At 51.7% G+C, this 17,504-nt stretch overlaps 6 protein-coding genes across 6 annotated transcripts; 3 read left to right on the forward strand and 3 right to left on the reverse strand.

Annotated features, from left to right (window-relative positions):
- Positions 1–859: 859 nt before the first annotated feature.
- On the forward strand, positions 860–6,024 carry EsH8_IX_000685 (uncharacterized protein; the record flags this gene model as incomplete). Its single annotated transcript, XM_083267021.1, has 8 exons — positions 860–1,319; positions 1,390–3,962; positions 4,014–4,303; positions 4,354–4,696; positions 4,758–5,146; positions 5,202–5,308; positions 5,370–5,752; positions 5,809–6,024. The coding sequence occupies 8 exons, from the start codon at positions 860–862 to the stop codon at positions 6,022–6,024; spliced, it is 4,761 nt and encodes a 1,586-aa protein (XP_083130586.1).
- A 738-nt stretch (positions 6,025–6,762) lies between these two features.
- On the forward strand, positions 6,763–7,664 carry EsH8_IX_000686 (U1A/U2B'/SNF family RNA-binding protein; the record flags this gene model as incomplete). Its single annotated transcript, XM_083267022.1, has 3 exons — positions 6,763–6,788; positions 6,842–7,155; positions 7,264–7,664. 3 exons carry the CDS (start codon positions 6,763–6,765, stop codon positions 7,662–7,664), a joined length of 741 nt encoding a protein of 246 aa, XP_083130587.1.
- A 152-nt stretch (positions 7,665–7,816) lies between these two features.
- Positions 7,817–9,064, reverse strand: EsH8_IX_000687 (H(+)-transporting V1 sector ATPase subunit D; the record flags this gene model as incomplete). The annotated part of the gene is made up of 8 exons (XM_083267023.1): positions 7,817–7,963; positions 8,018–8,073; positions 8,144–8,184; positions 8,236–8,245; positions 8,299–8,347; positions 8,403–8,726; positions 8,861–8,977; positions 9,050–9,064. The coding sequence occupies 8 exons, from the start codon at positions 9,062–9,064 to the stop codon at positions 7,817–7,819; spliced, it is 759 nt and encodes a 252-aa protein (XP_083130588.1).
- A 660-nt stretch (positions 9,065–9,724) lies between these two features.
- On the forward strand, positions 9,725–12,332 carry EsH8_IX_000688 (mRNA splicing protein SYF1; the record flags this gene model as incomplete). The annotated part of the gene is made up of 3 exons (XM_083267024.1): positions 9,725–9,781; positions 9,862–10,032; positions 10,092–12,332. The coding sequence occupies 3 exons, from the start codon at positions 9,725–9,727 to the stop codon at positions 12,330–12,332; spliced, it is 2,469 nt and encodes an 822-aa protein (XP_083130589.1).
- Positions 12,333–12,571: 239 nt separating this feature from the next.
- Positions 12,572–13,000, reverse strand: EsH8_IX_000689 (uncharacterized protein; the record flags this gene model as incomplete). The annotated part of the gene is made up of 3 exons (XM_083267025.1): positions 12,572–12,726; positions 12,807–12,932; positions 12,994–13,000. The coding sequence occupies 3 exons, from the start codon at positions 12,998–13,000 to the stop codon at positions 12,572–12,574; spliced, it is 288 nt and encodes a 95-aa protein (XP_083130590.1).
- Positions 13,001–15,179: 2,179 nt separating this feature from the next.
- On the reverse strand, positions 15,180–16,010 carry EsH8_IX_000690 (DUF3129 domain-containing protein; the record flags this gene model as incomplete). The annotated part of the gene is made up of 2 exons (XM_083267026.1): positions 15,180–15,598; positions 15,659–16,010. The coding sequence occupies 2 exons, from the start codon at positions 16,008–16,010 to the stop codon at positions 15,180–15,182; spliced, it is 771 nt and encodes a 256-aa protein (XP_083130591.1).
- Positions 16,011–17,504: the final 1,494 nt, after the last annotated feature.

The following is a 17,504-nucleotide window of genomic DNA, read 5'->3' on the forward strand; positions in this document are numbered from 1 at the left end:
TACTTGGGACTGAAGGGCAATTCTTCCTGACTTTAAACAGACAACATATATGTGTCTTGCGGGATGTATAAGTACGGTTGACCTTCTAGTACCTTTCTCTCTGTGTATAATATCTACCCTTGAATGGTCTGCAAAGGGATGTTATAGAATGGCGTTGGTCTCGACGGGGGTACAGAACGGGCACAATATCAGTCAGGTATATGGGCGGCCTACGGTATCACGAGATATAATCAATTACAAACTTGTATTTATAGCATGTAAACCAGAGACATGATGCTCAATGTCTAGCAATTTGTTGTTGGTAGAGCTTTGAAGGGTGACAACTTTTGAGAGGGAGACAGATCTAGCTGGGCAATAGTCGTCACGTGGGTCTAAGTAGCGTCGCAGTCCTGCAGCACCTAGTGTAAGATATCCATAAAAAAAGACACAGAAGGCACCGCACTGTGCATGTATAGACAGGCGCCCAGCCACGGACCATCAGCCTTGGGGTACCTAACGCCTTAGATGCCATACAACCACTAAGTAGCACAGCCCGGTCCTGTCCACTCCCAAGGTACCTCATGGGAGCTCCATCTGCAACCTGGTCAATTCCACGCCCAAGGAAACCCTTTTTTGGCGACAGCTGTCTTTGACAAGACATCTAAGTCCCAACGCTCTGAACCGCAGATCAGGAGCCTAATTGTTAACATCTCTGCCTGTTCACGAATTCTTTCTTTCCGACTGTGCTGTAAGGAATACGACTCTGTACGAGTTTGTCCATCCGGCCTCCTTGTCGACCCCCCCGTCCTCATCCACCGAGAGCATCGAGCTCACCCAAGAACGAATATTGCGCACATTCAACCACCAAGTCCACCAGACCATGAGTCGAGATGCCGATGCCTTACAGCAGATTGAAGCGGCCTCTGCCGTCGGCGCCCATACCGGCCTAGACCCCCGCCGAGGCGCTGGCCCTTCTGCTGCCATTCCGCCTAGGATGCAATATCGAAGTCGTCCTGTCTCAGTGGCTGTAGACCCGGTGTCTTTAGTCATGTCCGAGTGTATATCGATAACCTCCGCGATCCATAAACATGCGCGATCACCGCATTCTTCTGTGTCGGCTATCTTGGGCGGAAATCCAAACCCGATTCACCTGGGGTCACCCAGCCCGTCGTCAAGAGGTGCTCCCAAGACCTCCGGTGCCAACCTTGGGATCGACGGCTCTCAGGATGTCGCCTCTGCCAACAGATGGGGCCTACGAGGAAAGAAGGGCCGCAGCATACAGGACAACCCTCTGATGGCTGGGTTCGGAAAGCTACGACATGAACTGGCCAGCGTCAGAGGTAGGATTCAAACCCCCTCTCACTTTGCATCTCTTGCTGGATCGGGTTGACTAACGAGAGCGCATTGTAGATATCCATTCAATCGATGCCTTGTCCCTGCTGAATCCGTTCTTGCAAATAATTCAGACCAAAGGCACCGCCGCGCCTATAACCATCCTTACTTTAGGAGCTCTTCGCAAATTCTTGGCGTATGGCTTCATCAGCCCTGCCTCCCCACGGTTCGCTCTCGCAATGCAGTCCTTGTCTGCAGCAGTCACCCGCTGCCAGTTCGATGGAAGCGACTCTGGCCAAGTAGAAGTTGTTCTGCTCATGATCCTCCACCTGATGGAGGACATGATGTCAGGGCCAGGAGGTGATATTCTAAGCGACGAAAGTGTATGCGATATGATGGGCAGAGGGCTAGCAATTTGTTCTCAACCTCGCTTCTCGCCTGTTCTCCGCCGAACAGCTGAAGCATCCATGGTCCGCATGTGCCAAATAATCTTCGAGGACGTCAAGCACCTTGAGGTTGAGGCTGGTGACGAGTCCGATGCTCTCGATAAGCAGACGATCGCGGATATGGACAGCGTTAAGATGGATCCAGCCGCCAACACTACAGCAGGCTTGCAAACGACGAACTCTGAAACCGACGTGCGAGTATCCTCGTCAAGCTCGACAACTTTGGAGCCAAACCAACGGTCTCAGGGAACCTCGGAATCCGGGGACAGCAAGGCCGACGTTGGCACAGGCGGCGATGTGGAGGGTGATGCTGATGCCGATGGTGCAGAGAGTTCTGATTCTCTGGATCTCCGCCCCTATTCGCTACCCTCCGTGAGGGAGCTATTCCGGGTTTTGGTCAACTTTCTAGACCCTAACGACCGCCAGCACACTGACACGATGAGAGTTATGGCCTTACGAATCATCCACGTGGCCCTTGAAGTCTCCGGCCCCTCTATTGCACGGCACCCAGCTTTGGCTGGCATCGCGGAGGACAGGCTCTGTTGCTACCTCTTCCAGCTCGTCAGGTCTGACAATATGGCCATCTTGCAAGAGTCCCTAATTGTTGCCGGGACACTGCTAGCCACATGCCGCGGTGTACTCAAATTACAGCAAGAGCTTTTCCTTTCATATCTTGTCGCATGCCTGCACCCGTCGGTGGAAATACCTCGTGAACCCGGCATCGACCCATCTTTGTACGCTGGCATTCCCCAATCTCCGAAGCTCGTCAAGCCGCCACCATCGCAAACAAGTAGCGGGCGCTCGACGCCAGTACCGGTCAAGGATCGGCAGAAACTTGGTCTTGAGGGGGGCGCCAGGAAGCCCGACGCAAGGCAAGCTATGGTCGAAAATATTGGCGTTTTGTCGAGAATGCCCACTTTTATGGCTGAGCTTTTTGTGAACTACGATTGCGACGCCGATCGAGCGGATCTGTGCGAAGACATGATCGGTCTTCTTTCACGCAATGCCCTACCGGACTCTGCAACTTGGAGCACAACGAGTGTCCCGCCCCTTTGCTTGGATGCGTTACTCAGATACATTCAGTTTATAGCTGAAAGGCTTGATGAACCGCCGACTACTGACGGCTACCAAGACGCTGCTGAGTTACGAGAGCAAAGGCGGAAGAAGAAAATAATCATCAAGGGAACGAGCAAGTTCAATGAGAATGCCAAAGGTGGTCTCGCGTATCTCGAGGCTCAGGGCATCATCGAGGATGTGAAAGATCCAATTGCAGTTGCCAGATTCTTGAAGGGGACATCCCGGGTATCCAAGAAGGTCCTCGGTGAATATCTTTCCAAGAAGGGTAGCGAGAGTGTGCTGGAGGCGTATATGAACCAGTTCGACTTCTCGGAGAAACGAGTGGACGAGGCGCTCAGGGGGCTTTTGGAGACATTCAGACTCCCAGGCGAATCAGCCTTGATTGAGAGAATCGTCACTTGTTTCGCGGAGAAGTACTGTTCCAAGGCGAAGCCAACTGAGGTCGCTAATGCGGATGCCGTCTTCGTCCTGACGTACGCCATCATCATGTTGAACACCGACCAGCATAACCCCAACCTCAAGGGCCAGAAGCGAATGACTGTAGAAGACTTTGCTCGAAACCTGAGGGGAGTTAACGACGGCAAGGACTTCGCGCCCGAGTACCTTCAAGAAATCTTTGACAACATCAGGACCAACGAGATTATTCTACCTGACGAGCACGATAACAAACATGCCTTTGACTATGCTTGGCGCGAGCTCCTCGTCAAGTCAGAATCGGTGCACCCACTGGTTCTCTGCGACACCAACATCTACGATGCCGACATGTTCGCTTCAACGTGGCGGCCCATTGTATCCACACTGTCATATGTGTTCATGTCCGCCACCGACGATGCAGTTTTCGCCAGGATCGTCACAGGGTTCGATGAATGCGCACGGATAGCGGCCAAGTACAAGAACACTGAAGCTCTTGACCAGATCATTTACTCGCTGAGCCATATGACGACGTTGGCCACTGAGATCCCTTTCAACACGAGCTTGAACACTGAGGTCCAGGCTGGTGAGAGTAGTGTTATGGTGAGCGAGCTAGCAGTCAAACTTGGAAGGGACTTCAGGGCGCAGCTGGCCACCCTGGTCCTCTTCCGTGTCGTCACTGGCAGTGAGGACTTGATCCAAGACGGCTGGAAACACGTATGCCTTCATTATTCCATACTTTATTGCGATGCAGCTAATGACTTTTAGATCACTCGGATTTGGCTCAACCTTTTCGTCAACTCTCTAGTTCCACCCTTCTTCTCCGCGGACTCGCCAGTATTGGACATTAGTCCCATCCCTTTGCAAACACCTTCTCAAGTCATTGATCGGGCAGCAAAGTCTGTGGACACGGGCTTTTTTTCCGCCTTCACAAGCTATATCTCCAGCTATGCGGCCGACGACCCTCCAGAACCATCCGATGAAGAACTAGAGAGCACCTTATGCACTGTCGACTGTGTGAACTCGTGCCATATGGGCAACGTCTTTGCCAACATCTCGTAAGTCAGCAACCCTACGGTTGGGTTTATCGCTGACCGGTCGAATCTAGCAAACTCCCGCCTCAGGACTTGGAGCCTCTAGTGGATGCTTTACTCGACGCGCTGCCTGAAGACCACAGTTCCACTGTCATAGTTGTCAAATCGGATAATGTGCCAGCTCCACCCATGAATGGTCAGAAACCGGCGCAGACAGGTGTTGTGTATGACCCTGCCATGGCATATATACTAGAGTTCAGCACGGTGCTAGCTCTCCGCGACGAAGACACAGTCCAGCTTGCTGGTAAGCGAGTCATCGAGGCACTGCAAGCTGTACTGCGAGATGCTGGACGTTATCATTACATCGTTGTCTCAAGGGCCGCCTTTTACCTTCTCAAACTACTACAAGTTAGCTACGTATGTTTTCGGTTTCTCCTGTCCCGCTTCCCCCCTAAATCTGACGTGTAATTCTATCTAGGCTCATGACTACATCAATGTACCGGTCCTGCTCCATACGATCTCGAGCTTTGCAAAAGATGTGCTCGCGAAGACTTCAGTGTTGGTGCTCCAGGGCCTGAAGCTTTGTGTCGATGAACCCAGTCCCTTGCGCAATGAGATTATGACTTCCCCGGACTTCTGGGCTATCATGCGGGCACTATCAGGACGGCAGGATTCCGCGCCACTCGTGTTTGACATCCTCGAGCTGGGCTGCGGAGGTGCACCGCCCGCCATCATTGCAGACAACTATGAAGCGGCGATCTCTCTTCTTGGCGACTTTGCTTCGGGAGCTGGAAGGGCTGTAATCGCGGAACGCAAGCTAGACGCCCAGCAACTCAAAGCTCGGGAGGGAACCCGCGAGAAAACAAGGTGAGTTGTTCGTACTTGCACTCTTTCATTCTATCCTCAACTCAACACCCGACAGTGTCAATGAAGCCATTTCACGTGGTTCCAAGGCGATCAATACTATATACAACATGACAGCGCGCATTCCTTTTTTGATGAAACAGTCTCATCTTGAGAGCAAGGAAGGTAAATCCGCACCTTTGGCCCTGTGAATGGCTTGAATATTGAGACTAACGCAATCTTGAAGCATGGTCTGCCTACTGGCTACCCATTTTCCAAGCATTGACTGCACAATGTACAAACCCATGCCGAGATGTTCGCCTCCTGGCCTTTACCTCGCTCCAGCGGTCGCTACTCTCGCCTGACCTCACTTGTAGCGATCACAAAGAGTGGACAGCCATCTTTGGCGAGGTTCTATTCCCACTGATTCATAAGCTGCTGAAACCAGAGGTCTTCTCATCAGACCGGGACGGCATGAGCGAAATGCGAGTACAGGCTGCATCTTTGCTATGCAAAGTCTTTCTCCAATACCTTGTGCTGCTCTCGAAATGGGACGGAATGTTGGATCTATGGGTCAAGATTATCGACATCATGGACCGGCTGATGAACAGCGGTCAGGGCGACAGTCTGGTAAGTCAGCCGGTGTTAAATATGGCGCGGGTACGATAACTGACGATAGAGCATAGGAGGAGGCAGTTCGGGAAAACCTGAAGAACGTGGTTCTCTTCATGGCAAGCAGCGGCTATCTAGTCTCTCCCAGCAAAGATGCCTCGAAAGAGAATCTCTGGGGCGAGACATGGAAACGAATTGACCGCTTCCTGCCGGACTTGAAGAGTGACTTGGCTCTGGAGGAGCCCAAAAGTGTAGAAGAACAGGCGCCAGCGGCTGAGGCGAGTGCATAGAAATTTCTCATGGGAGGCCTCGAGGCACAAACGTTCGCAGCCGAAGGGTTCGCGGGCTATGTACATATGGTAGCTGGGTAGCATGGGGCATTTTGAACGGACAAACTCGGTGTCTTTGCTGCCGATGCTATCGTTGGGTTAGCAGAGCGGTACATCCACCAACGGTCATGGCAATCTACCTCAGACAGGATGGTACTGAGCACATTCAGTCGCATCTCATCTGGTAATAGGATGACACAAGGATTCGGATCATTTAAAGGGACTTGACCATCTGGACTTAGCATTATTGGTCTAGGATAGTAGCATGTAACATTACGAAAACCAAATACTCACGCAGGACCAGTTGCAAGTAGACATGCTCTACACGGCAGCTGACTGGCTTATTCATATGACTGTAGTCCCTCTTATCCGGTCTGGGCTGGTATGGCTCTATAGCACCTTAAATCGAGGGCCTAACCGTACTCTTCTTGACTCTGATGGATTAGCGGTCCACTGTTGGAGCAACCATGCATCGGCCGGTCCACTTTTTAAAGTACCCCCTTCTGAGCACTAGTGTACATTCACCCTAAGCAATTCTCCAATTGCCTAAGGTGAGGTACCTGGCCGCTCATTCTCTGGTGTGCACGTCCCTCTACTCCAGAACTTCGCCCTTGCCAACCAACTTCACTTTGCGACTTTTACGATCTTGCATTCCATCCCAAGTTTATCGTATCTGGACCATCCTACTGCATCGTAATCATGGCGTCCGGTCTCCCTGTTGCTACGTACGTGTCATTGCACTTCGACACGTCGGGCCATTGGCTGACCCTTGCTGTAGAGTATACGTGCGAAACCTCGAAGAACGCGCCAAAGTTGACCAGCTGAAGGATGCGCTCCTTCAGATCTTCTCCGACTATGGCAATGTTATTGACATTGTCGCCAAGACGAATTTGAAGGCCAAGGGTCAGGCCTTTGTTGTCTTTGACGATCCCGAGGCCGCACGCAAGGCCATCGAAGAGGTCCAGGGATTCGAGTTATTCGAGAAGCCTATGCAGCTGGCGCTGGCGCGGACGAGAAGCGACGCGACGGTTAAGACTACAGGAAACGAGGAAGACTTTGAGCTGCATAAGCGTCGTCGTCTAGCCGAGAAAGGTACAGCAGTCAACATTGTACTCGTGTTTATCCCCCTCTCCTTTTCGCGATGCAGCCCCCTCTTTTCACGCAAACGATCTGCTGACACCTGCCTCTTTTTCCCACTAGACAAGAAGAAGGCCTACGAGGCTGCCGAGGAGCAGAAGCGTCTCAAGCGACCCGGCCCAGGCGGCGCTGCAGCGCCGGACAACCGCCCTGCCAAGGTCGCCCGTGGCACTGGTCTCAAGTCCACGAATCCTTCTACGGCCGCCGTCATCCCCGACGAGTACTTGCCCCCGAACAAGATCCTATTTGTGCAGAACCTGCCCGAAGACTATGATATCGAGGCTGTTACCAGCATATTCGGGCGCTTTGAAGGCTTCCGTGAGGTCAGGTTGGTACCTGGTCGTCGCGGCATCGCTTTCGTCGAGTACGAAGGCGAACAAGGTGCTATCACGGCGAAGGAGAATACAGCTGGCATGGTACTTGGGGATTCGCATACTATCAAGGTCACTTACCAACGGCAGTAAGGCGCCATATTGAATTTGTGTTCATAATTACGTTGGCGTGTAGGGTACAGTGTTTGAGACGGTATGAATGTTTGCAAGAAAAAAAGCGCCCACACAAGCTACCCTGGCTATAAAACCTGCCCAGTCTCCCCATCTTAAAGTGTGAGGCGTGTTCAGAAAATAACGTCATTGTCCTCCTCTGCAGCGAGAAGGTCCGTTGGTCCCGAGCTGTCACCCCTCTCTTCTACAGCCTGGGCAGCCTTTTTAGCCTTGATCTCTGCATCGGTGGCTGCAGTGTCTCTTTGCTTCTTGTTCGCGACCTAAACTGCCTATTAACAACTATTGTTGCACAATTTAAGCGAGGCGGCACGTACCTTTTTCAATCTGTAAAACTCTTCTCTGTCCAATTCGTCCAACTCCGAGTTGATATCTGGATCAGGGTCAGATCTCATTAGGTTACAGCAACCTTTCATTTCTTTTTCTTTTCGCGGAACACATACACTTAATGGTATTCTCCGTTCTGGGAATAATGACGTGCTCGCTTGGGGATAATCAGTTGATGCTTAACACAAGCCATACGAAGACTGCTCACATAGCATTTACTACATTTATGTTAGTCCAAAACTCAGAGCTCAATATGCATCGGAAGACATACCACGTCGGTTGACGACCTTGATAACTTCATCTAAAATGACAAAGGCAGTCTTGGCCCTGTTAGTTTGCGCAGTCAGTCTAATAGAGCGCCTGGCTGCCGCGTACCTGAAGACTCGCAAGCTCAACTAAGGCCTCCACTGCACGGGCATATGTCTCACGACAACGCTGGACCTGTTGGCCACCCTTGCCTAAGCCCGTCAGACCAAAGTCATTGTTTCCTTCGGTCACGTAGCTTTCGAACGCTGGAAGCAGAACACCGGAAACGTTTTCCTGCTTGGTGCGGACGCGGAACCGAGCTGACCGCGCCGACTCCTGGATCTGATACCCAATATCACCGCCCACAGCATATGTAACTTCGGCTAGGGAGAAGGAGGCAATCTGCATCACGCGTCCCATCTTTCTCTTGGCCTCATCGATGCGTCTTGTGATCTCTATTTAGGCACAATCGCCTGGTCAGCGCATAACAGTTTCGGAAGAGATTCAGCCGCGAACCTCGGAATCGTCTGTGTAGCATCTTTTATTAGTAAACCGCGCCTTGCCTCATACTCCTAATATTTGAACACATACTTGGTCAAGGCCTCGCTCTTTCTCTTCAGCAGACTGTGGCCTGTCTCAGCACCCTTGAGCTTAGCTTTCATGATTCCCAGCGACTGGCGCGTGGGGAACACGGCCTCTCGGTCCTACGCATTTGCATCCTCATGTCAGCTAGCTGTCTCGTTGAGCATGGCTGCTTCGGATGGTCCTCGGCCTACAGGAGCGCCCGACATCGTGGTTGAGATCGGTTTTGATCGGGAGGTTGAGCGTCTTGCAATCGACGAGGTATGAAGAATAGCTCAGGTTATCAACGATGATTTGCGTGATAACGAGAAGAAGAGGAATTTAGGCACAGGGCGGCGTTTTCAACTGAGTGGACAAGGAGGAGCTGGAAGGTGTTGTCAATGACCGACGTTGTTCGTTGGTGTCAGTGCTTCAAGCCGACTGGCGAGCCTGCTGAGTGCCTCCAGTGGCTCCTTGTAGGTAAAGTACCTGTCGTTACAGGCGCAAGCCGTGACTGGCGCGAGCGATAAAGCTGGCAAGTGGGACCGGCTTATCAGGGGCTCAAGGCTTGTGGCACTCTCAACGTGGACCAATGCTTGCATCGCGGTGAAATATTCCAATAACCGGGCTTTACGAATAAAGTGGACCATATGCATGGAAAGCGTAACTCAGTAGTTCTGGCCTTGTGGGCCTAAAGCGAAAGACTGCCAGGCATTTGCTTTGCGAAGAACGGTCTTGCAGGTCGCGCCTATGGTCTTAATTTGATTCGCGTCGCCTTTCTTTCCAATTATTTCCCCCTCGCGACCAGCGCACAAAAGTCAAGGTGCTCAGCGCTTAGACTGTCACTCTCTTGTGTCTCATGGCCTCTAGGCAAGTGCCCTGAAAACAAGATGCCTGCTTCCGTGCTTGTCAACGGTTCTCAAAGGCGTCCTGACCTACATCTGGTCGTAAGTTACATCACACTCCCTTCCATTTTCCACCTTGGGCTGTCCGTCATTGCCTCTAAAAGGCTAACCATCTGCCGCAGAGCGACGAAGACTCCGTTTACGAGCAGGACATTATACGCAATCCCGGAAGCATCAAGCCATGGCTTGCCTATATACAGTTCAAGTCCCAACATGGAACCATACATGAGCGCGCTTTCGTGCTCGAGCGAGCCTGCTTTCAACTACCGCGATCCTACAAGCTTTGGAAAATGGTATGTGGCGATACTGGCTAGCTATATGACAGTTTTCAAGTGCTAACGCCGTCTGGCAGTATCTTACTTTCCGCGTCAAACATGTTTCGAAGTTGAACGCTGCGATATTTGCGGCGGAGTATCGGAAGGTAAACGCGCTGTTTGAGCGTGCGCTGATTCTTTTGAATAAGATGCCTCGCATATGGGAACTATACCTCAAATTCTTGGTTCAACAACCGCTCATCACGAGCACACGACGAACCTTCGATCGAGCCCTTCGCGCACTGCCGCTGACTCAACACAACCGAATTTGGGCCCTTTACAAACCATTTGTCAATTCAGTTGCGGGAATCGGCGCCGTCAAGGTGTGGCGCCGCTATATGCAGATTCATCCCGAGGACGCCGAGGATTTCATTGAGCTTCTCACACAGGTTGGCTTCTATACCGAGGCCGTCAAGAAATACATCGACATCCTTAACAATCCGCGTTTCATCAGCAAGCATGGAAAGGGACACTATGAGCTATGGAGCGAAATGGTGGATATGATAGTCGAACACGCGGCTGAGGTTGAGACTGGTCATGAAACTGGTATTGATGTCGACAGAATCGTAAGGAGCGGTATCATCCGATTTGCCGATCAACGTGGAAAGCTCTGGTGCGGATTGGCTACCTATTGGATTCGGAGGGGCAGTTTCGAGCGCGCCAGAGACGTGTTCGAAGAAGCAATCACTACAGTGATGACTGTCAGAGACTTCACACTTGTGTTCGACTCTTACACTGAGTTTGAAGAATCCATCATCGGCGCCCTCATGGAAGTTGCTTCAGACCGTGCAGACAGGGGCATCATCGACGAGGAAGCAGATTTTGAACTCGACATACGAATGATGCGTTTCGAGCAACTCATGGACAGAAGACCCTTCCTTCTTAATGATGTTGTCCTGCGACAGAACCCCAACAACGTTTCAGAGTGGGAGAAGAGGGTAGCGCTCTGGGGTGACAACAAGCTCGAGGTTGTTCAGACGTACACCGCCGCTATTGCAACAATCCAGCCAAAAAAGGCAGTCGGGCCATTCCATCAGCTCTGGGCCAATTACGCCAAGTTTTATGAGCGCGGGGGAGACGTGCGAAATGCACGCATCATCATGGAAAAGGCCATCAAGGTGCCATTCAAGTCGGTCGCGGAGCTGGCCGATATGTGGATTGAATGGGCCGAGATGGAATTAAGAAACGAGAACTTTGACGATGCCGTTCGGATCATGGCTAAGGCCGTTCAGGCGCCGAAAAGATCGACAGTCGATTACTTTGACGAGACGTTGTCGCCGCAGCAGCGGGTGCACAAGAGTTGGAAGCTATGGAGTTTCTACGTGGACCTAGTGGAAAGCGTTAGTTCCCTGGAAGACACACGAAAAGTGTACGAGCGCATCTTTGAGCTGCGGATCGCTACGCCGCAAACGGTTGTCAACTACGCCAATCTCCTTGAAGAGCACCAGTACTACGAGGAGTCGTTCAAAATCTACGAACGCGGTCTTGATCTCTTCAGCTACCCCGTAGCTTTTGAGCTGTGGAACCTTTACCTGACAAAGGCTGTTGATCGCAAGATTGGTATTGAGCGTTTGCGCGACTTGTTTGAACAAGCCATTGAAGACTGCCCGCCGAAGTTTGCCAAGGTGATATACCTAATGTACGGCAATTTGGAAGAAGAGCGGGGTCTTGCAAGACACGCAATGCGAATCTACGAGCGCGCGACGAGAGCAGTGGCAGACGAGGACCGAGCAGACATGTTCAACTTTTACATCACCAAGTCAGCATCAAACTTTGGTCTACCATCGACAAGACCAATTTACGAAAAAGCCATTTCCACTTTACCCGACAACGAGGCACGGGACATGTGCCTAAAGTTTGCCGATATGGAGAAGCGCCTTGGCGAGATTGATCGGGCGAGGGCTATTTATGGTCACGCGTCACAGTTCTGCGACCCTCGAACCAGCCCAGACTTCTGGGTCAAATGGGAGGCATTTGAGGTACAGCATGGCAACGAGGACACGTTCAAAGAAATGCTGCGGATCAAGCGGAGCGTGCAGGCGCAGTACAACACCGACGTCAACTTTATTGCATCGCAGGCTCTTGCTCGTAGTCAGCGGAGGCCAGATGAGTCGGCGGATCCCGAGGTGGCCGATGCCATGGCGGCGCTCGAACGACAGGCAAAAGCGCCGGCTGGATTCGTGGCAGCCAGTGACGCTACCAAAACGAGCAGTGCAGCAGAGACATCAGCAGTGGCAGCGAACCCGGATGCTATCGACATCGATGACCTTGACGAATAACGTGTATCAATTTATCGGCGCGGCGGTGATTGACTAGTTAGGTAATATCATACAGACAGGACTTCAAGACGATTCCCGATCCCAAATTCATTTCATTCCTCATTGACTCATTCCCAGCCTGGCTGATCTGAATCTCGGTTCCTTCCATAATCCGCTAAGCACAATGTTTCATGCGCTCAAGGCAGGCAAGACTTGCCTTTCAAACGAGGGCTTCTCTCGGCTTTCTTGATAGTCGTGAACTATTTCGAAGGTGACTTGGCGTAGCCTTTCTCGGTGTGCTTCTCGTGGAAATTGGAAGCGTAGTTTCGGTCGACGTGGCCATCACGGGAACCGGGTGTGGCATAAATGGAACCCTTGCGCTTCTGAAAGCGGCTCGGGGGCACCTTGGACGCGTCTGGCCGACGGTAGACTTGATTAGTATCAATGCCAAACCCGACATAGGGCACTTGGGTACGCCAGTTAAACAATACTCACCCCATTCGTCGGTGCTGGCTCGTCTGCCTGTTGGCGACGAGGAAAGTGCCGGAGCAGCTTCGCCATTGAGAGCAGCCGGTGTGGCCTCAGCATCAATGGGAATGCTCTCAGTTCTGACTTGGTTGTCTAAACATAACATTTTAGCCGGCGTTGGGTGTGTAGGATCGTTGCCCGGGTGTTTTCTTACTGGACATAATGGAATATGTTGTTTGACGTGCTGTGGGATTGGTGTTGTTAGTTCAAATGAAGTTTTCAGTCGTCTTGTGTTGATGTGACGATAATTGAAGGTATCGTAGGTCGTGTCGTACTAGACAGGGTGGAAAAGATGGTTGAAACGGCAACCGGGAAAAACTGCGCAAACAGTGAAAGGGGAGAGGAGGGGGGTTTTATGAAGTCCAACCAAGTCAGTACCTTCCCGGTGGCGTCTGGAGAATGTGACTCGAGCTGGTGTGGGAGTAACAGAAGATCGGTGGGAGGGAAGCACCACGGGCGTCGACAACGAAAGGTTAAGTGACATGAGGCAAACAAGTACCTCGTGGTGAGGGGTAACCACCCTCTCCGAATAGGGTGAAGCACAAGTCTAATTTCACTAGCCGTAGCCGTCCGTTTGTCTCCAAGAGGAATGATACATGCGTCAAAGTAGCTATATACAAAGTCATGTTGTTAAAGGTAATGAACCTGTCGATGGCGCATATTAGAGCAAAAGTACTGTGTAAAAGTACTGTGTTATAGAGAAGTTACATTATATCGAACCATTATATCGCACGCAGGGAGTAAGGGCGACTCAATGCTAGGCAGTGAGGTGGGTGGAAAGACCCAAACTTCCACAAGCTCCCCCCTGCCCTCTGCAGGTTACATTACATAGATACCTCTGCATTCTGCAATACCTAATACCCAGTAGTAAGTTAAGGCCAAGCAGGGCGAAGTACCTCAAAGCAGCTCGCCTTGGGCTGCCTCGCCTTGGCGCTTTGATTTGTTCGAGGGTAAGTGTTGGCTGGACTGACATGTAAAGTAGCAAGGTCGTTTTCAAATGAGCAGATAGGGACATCGAAGCAGCGGACAACACTCATATCATTGGACACCGGGCATTGTTTCGGCAGGTGCGATGTAACATGTGGAAGGAAAGATCCGAAATTTGGTGAGCGGGTGACTGACTACATCCTCGCCGCGGGGAAGGTGACGACGATCCGTAGTTGCCATTGACGTCACACACCATTTGCGACGAGTGGACTAACACGATGACACCCTTCAAACGCCCGTGAAGAAAACTACCGACCAGTTCTGGGTGTCCATTTTAGCCAATTGCACCCCCTCCTTTTGCTCTCGCATATTTCATGGTCGAGAAAACCGTTTGTTCATCGCTCGCCCTCCACTCGAGTCCACAACACCAACCCAAGCTTATTTAAGCTCAGCCAAGCAAGGTGATTTGATCATCTGAGGGTAGGCTCAAGTTCAAAAATATAACAGTCGGCTTAGTATGACCGCCAGGGAGAGGCAACTGACCATGATGAAATTGGGAATCGTCGACTATCGCTTTGGTGCCGGTCTTGACGGTCTTGGAGGCCGTAGTGGTTACCCTTGAACACAGATTTGGCGATCTTACGACTGTTATCTTGCACTGCCTCTTTTGTCGTCATCCCTCGCCCTTCGTCACCTCTGCCTTCCCTAGGGCCTTTTTCTATCTGCCTTTTTGTCGTCTCGCTCTCTGTTGAACCAGCCCTCTAGCCCTCAGCGCACCCAACAGTTCATATTTATTCATTTGACCTCACCTTCACCTGGTGACTGTGCACATATGTACAACTTAAGTTTTCGGCTGCTCGCTACCCCGACCTTCATCAACGGTTGCCTCGAGACCGAAAGGTGAGAAACTCAAAGGTTTCTGGGTCTTGCTGTCGATCCAAACTAGCCAGGCCAGAGCCAAGAGGTTGTAATAAAAATGGCGTTTACTACGGTGAGGTTTTCATCAACCACTCACTCAAATCTATTGTTACCAGAAGTTCCGATTTTCGCGAAAGTAGTTAGTAAAAATGATTAACATGACAGGCCTACCCAGAAATGGCTACCTATTTGTATCGGCGATTGCAGCTGTGTAACTGCCAATATCTTCATGGGCATGGCAATACATCACATCTTACACAAACTCACGACTGCCTGACACTATGTAGGGATCATTGAGGATCAGGGGTTGGCAGAGAATGGAATTGTGTACTATCGACGACAAGACTCGGTCACGCCTCTCGAGCTACATAAATGAAAGGCATCGGATCGGCATCAGCATCAAGTCAGAAACCTCTTGCTGCCGCCAGTCTTTCATGCCTCAACGGATCCCTGTCTCGACCCTCACAACAGCTTCAAGAACAGAAATCAAGTTATTTAAATCTCCTCGCCATCGGCACGGAGCTCTGCCAGGTAGGCGGGGTCATCCTCGGGGGCTGCGGAGGGTGTCTGGGCACGCTTGATCATCTTCTTGAGGAGATCATCAGATCTCTTCACGGCAAGCATGAGGTTGCGGCGAGCAGCGGCAGGCGTGGTGGTGCCAGCCATCTGGACGGGAACAACACCACCAAATGGGCCAGCGCGGGCGGCGTTCTGGCAGCGAACCAAGCAGACGTTGGACTGGCCGGCAACAGTACCAGTGCAGGTCTGGTCGGCAGGAATGGCGGCCTTGAGAGGAAAGTCGGTCATGGCACCAGCACGGTTGCGGGAGTTCTGGCCTGGGGGTGTGGTGACAACGTTGATGTTGGTCCAAGAAGCGCCGGTACCGTCGGCGTTGATCATGCAATCATAGGGACCTGTGAAATTCCGTGTTAGTCCAAGTCACGAAGTGTGCCGCATTGTATCTCTTTACTTACCGCCACCGTCACCATTAACCTGGTGCAGGGTCATGTCGACGGAGCCACCCGGCGAGATCTGGGGGAGCATGGCACCAGTCTCGGCCATGATTGCCTTGGTGCCGGTCTCGAGGTTGTTGGTACCGGCGCCAACAGTCTCACCAAAGGTGTCCGCAGCTTCGCCCTTGAAACGGGTGCTGTCGCCCTGGAAGGGGTTGCGGGCAGTGCCATCACGGGGAGTGGATGAGTCAATGCCGATAGCCATACCCTGGCCGCCAGCATCGCCAGTGGCGCCGATGATGGCTGCGTGGCCGGCGACGACGTCGGCGGTGGCCAGAAGGCTAATGGCGAGAATGCTCTTGATGGAAGACATGTTGTTGTGAGTGAGGGTAGGTCCTGGCCGGCAGGGGAAATTATACAATATAAATGATTGGAAAGAGAGAAACGGTCGGAAGACTAGAAAAGACTGCTGATTGCTGATATGGATGGATAAGAAGAGCGATCTAGGGTAAGAGTTTGGGCTGGCATTTATAGAAAGATGCCAACCCCAAGGCCAAGGGCATGAAAATGTTTGAGATATCTGATCTCGGGATGGCACGCCTCTCTCTCCCTTCCCCTTACACCACCTTCCAGTCTCATTGATACTCAGAGGAATCTGTTCGGGAATTCATCCAACTTCCAAAACCGCCAAGCCAAACATGTTTTTGCGAGGGAGCCTCAATGCGACACGACCTGGAGGGTTCAGACCCAGGCACAGACGCAGGCACCGCTAGTTGCACGATATTTCTGCAGACGGAAGGGTCAACAGTTGATAGCCACGGCGTGGCAAGTGATACTGAAAGAGCAGAGCCTCATGCGGGCCTCGGGCCAGGGGTATGGGATACATGAGGCGACAATGACAAGGATAGCTTCAAGGTTACGGAGCTGGTATGGCCGAATGTCAGTTGGAAAGTCTGAGCTCACAGTCAGAGGTCCAGATGAGCTTAATCTGACCCGGTCATGGCGCAACAGGGATCCGAAAGGGGGGGCGAGCGCCTACAGCTCCACCAACCGTAGCAAGTTTATGGCCTTCATGTCTAGGGGGCCCACAGTCGGTGTAGCGGGTGCCGTATCTTAAAACAACGGCATAAATGTATAGGTTGGGTTTTAGTTTAGTTGGGGCGAGCAGCGAGATGAACGGTACACATGGTAATTGCAGCATGTTCCGAACATCTCATCACCTACAGTGCCCACCAGAAAGTTTGAAAACACCGCTTGAGTGGCGCGGCAATTGAGTGGGGTTTCCAGACTTTCTGGTGGTCACTGTAGTACTCTATGCATTGGATGAAGCGGTCAGAGCTTGCCATCTGGGACGTTGGTGGTGTGTACAACTCGCACTCTATTCCTCCACTAATGCTTATAGAATCAAAAGAAGAGGCCTTGATGAAACGAGTGCCTGATCTTGAGAGAGAGTGGTCAAACATGTCGTATCTGTTTCCGAAGACTTCATCTACATGCATCCTGTGGTATATTGGTTATGTGAGGGAGGGTTGACGTGAGTTGAGGCGGGGTGAAGAGGCTGGGAGTAGGGACTCCTGGCCAGGGCCGCAGCGATGGCTCTGGCCAATGTTAGCATACCCTTGTGCATGTTTCGATACGGAAATGGACGGCTTAGTTTCGATTCACGGCGGGAGCATCCAATCCGGATCTGCGGCACTTGGAACGACGTGATCGATGCAACGGGGGGCGTAGAAACAAGCCAGGGAATGACGAGCAAGTCGAATCTCGAGCTGAAGTCGCCGGCAAATGCACAGATGTAGATGGTCTATTGCTGTGATCTTGGTGGCCCTAAATGGAGAGGTGAGACGTGGTATGAGTGAGAAAGCAA

The sequence above is a fragment of the Colletotrichum jinshuiense genome, chromosome 9, assembly GCF_051148585.1.
Source record: "Colletotrichum jinshuiense chromosome 9, complete sequence".
Classification (NCBI taxonomy): Eukaryota; Fungi; Ascomycota; class Sordariomycetes; order Glomerellales; family Glomerellaceae; genus Colletotrichum; species Colletotrichum jinshuiense.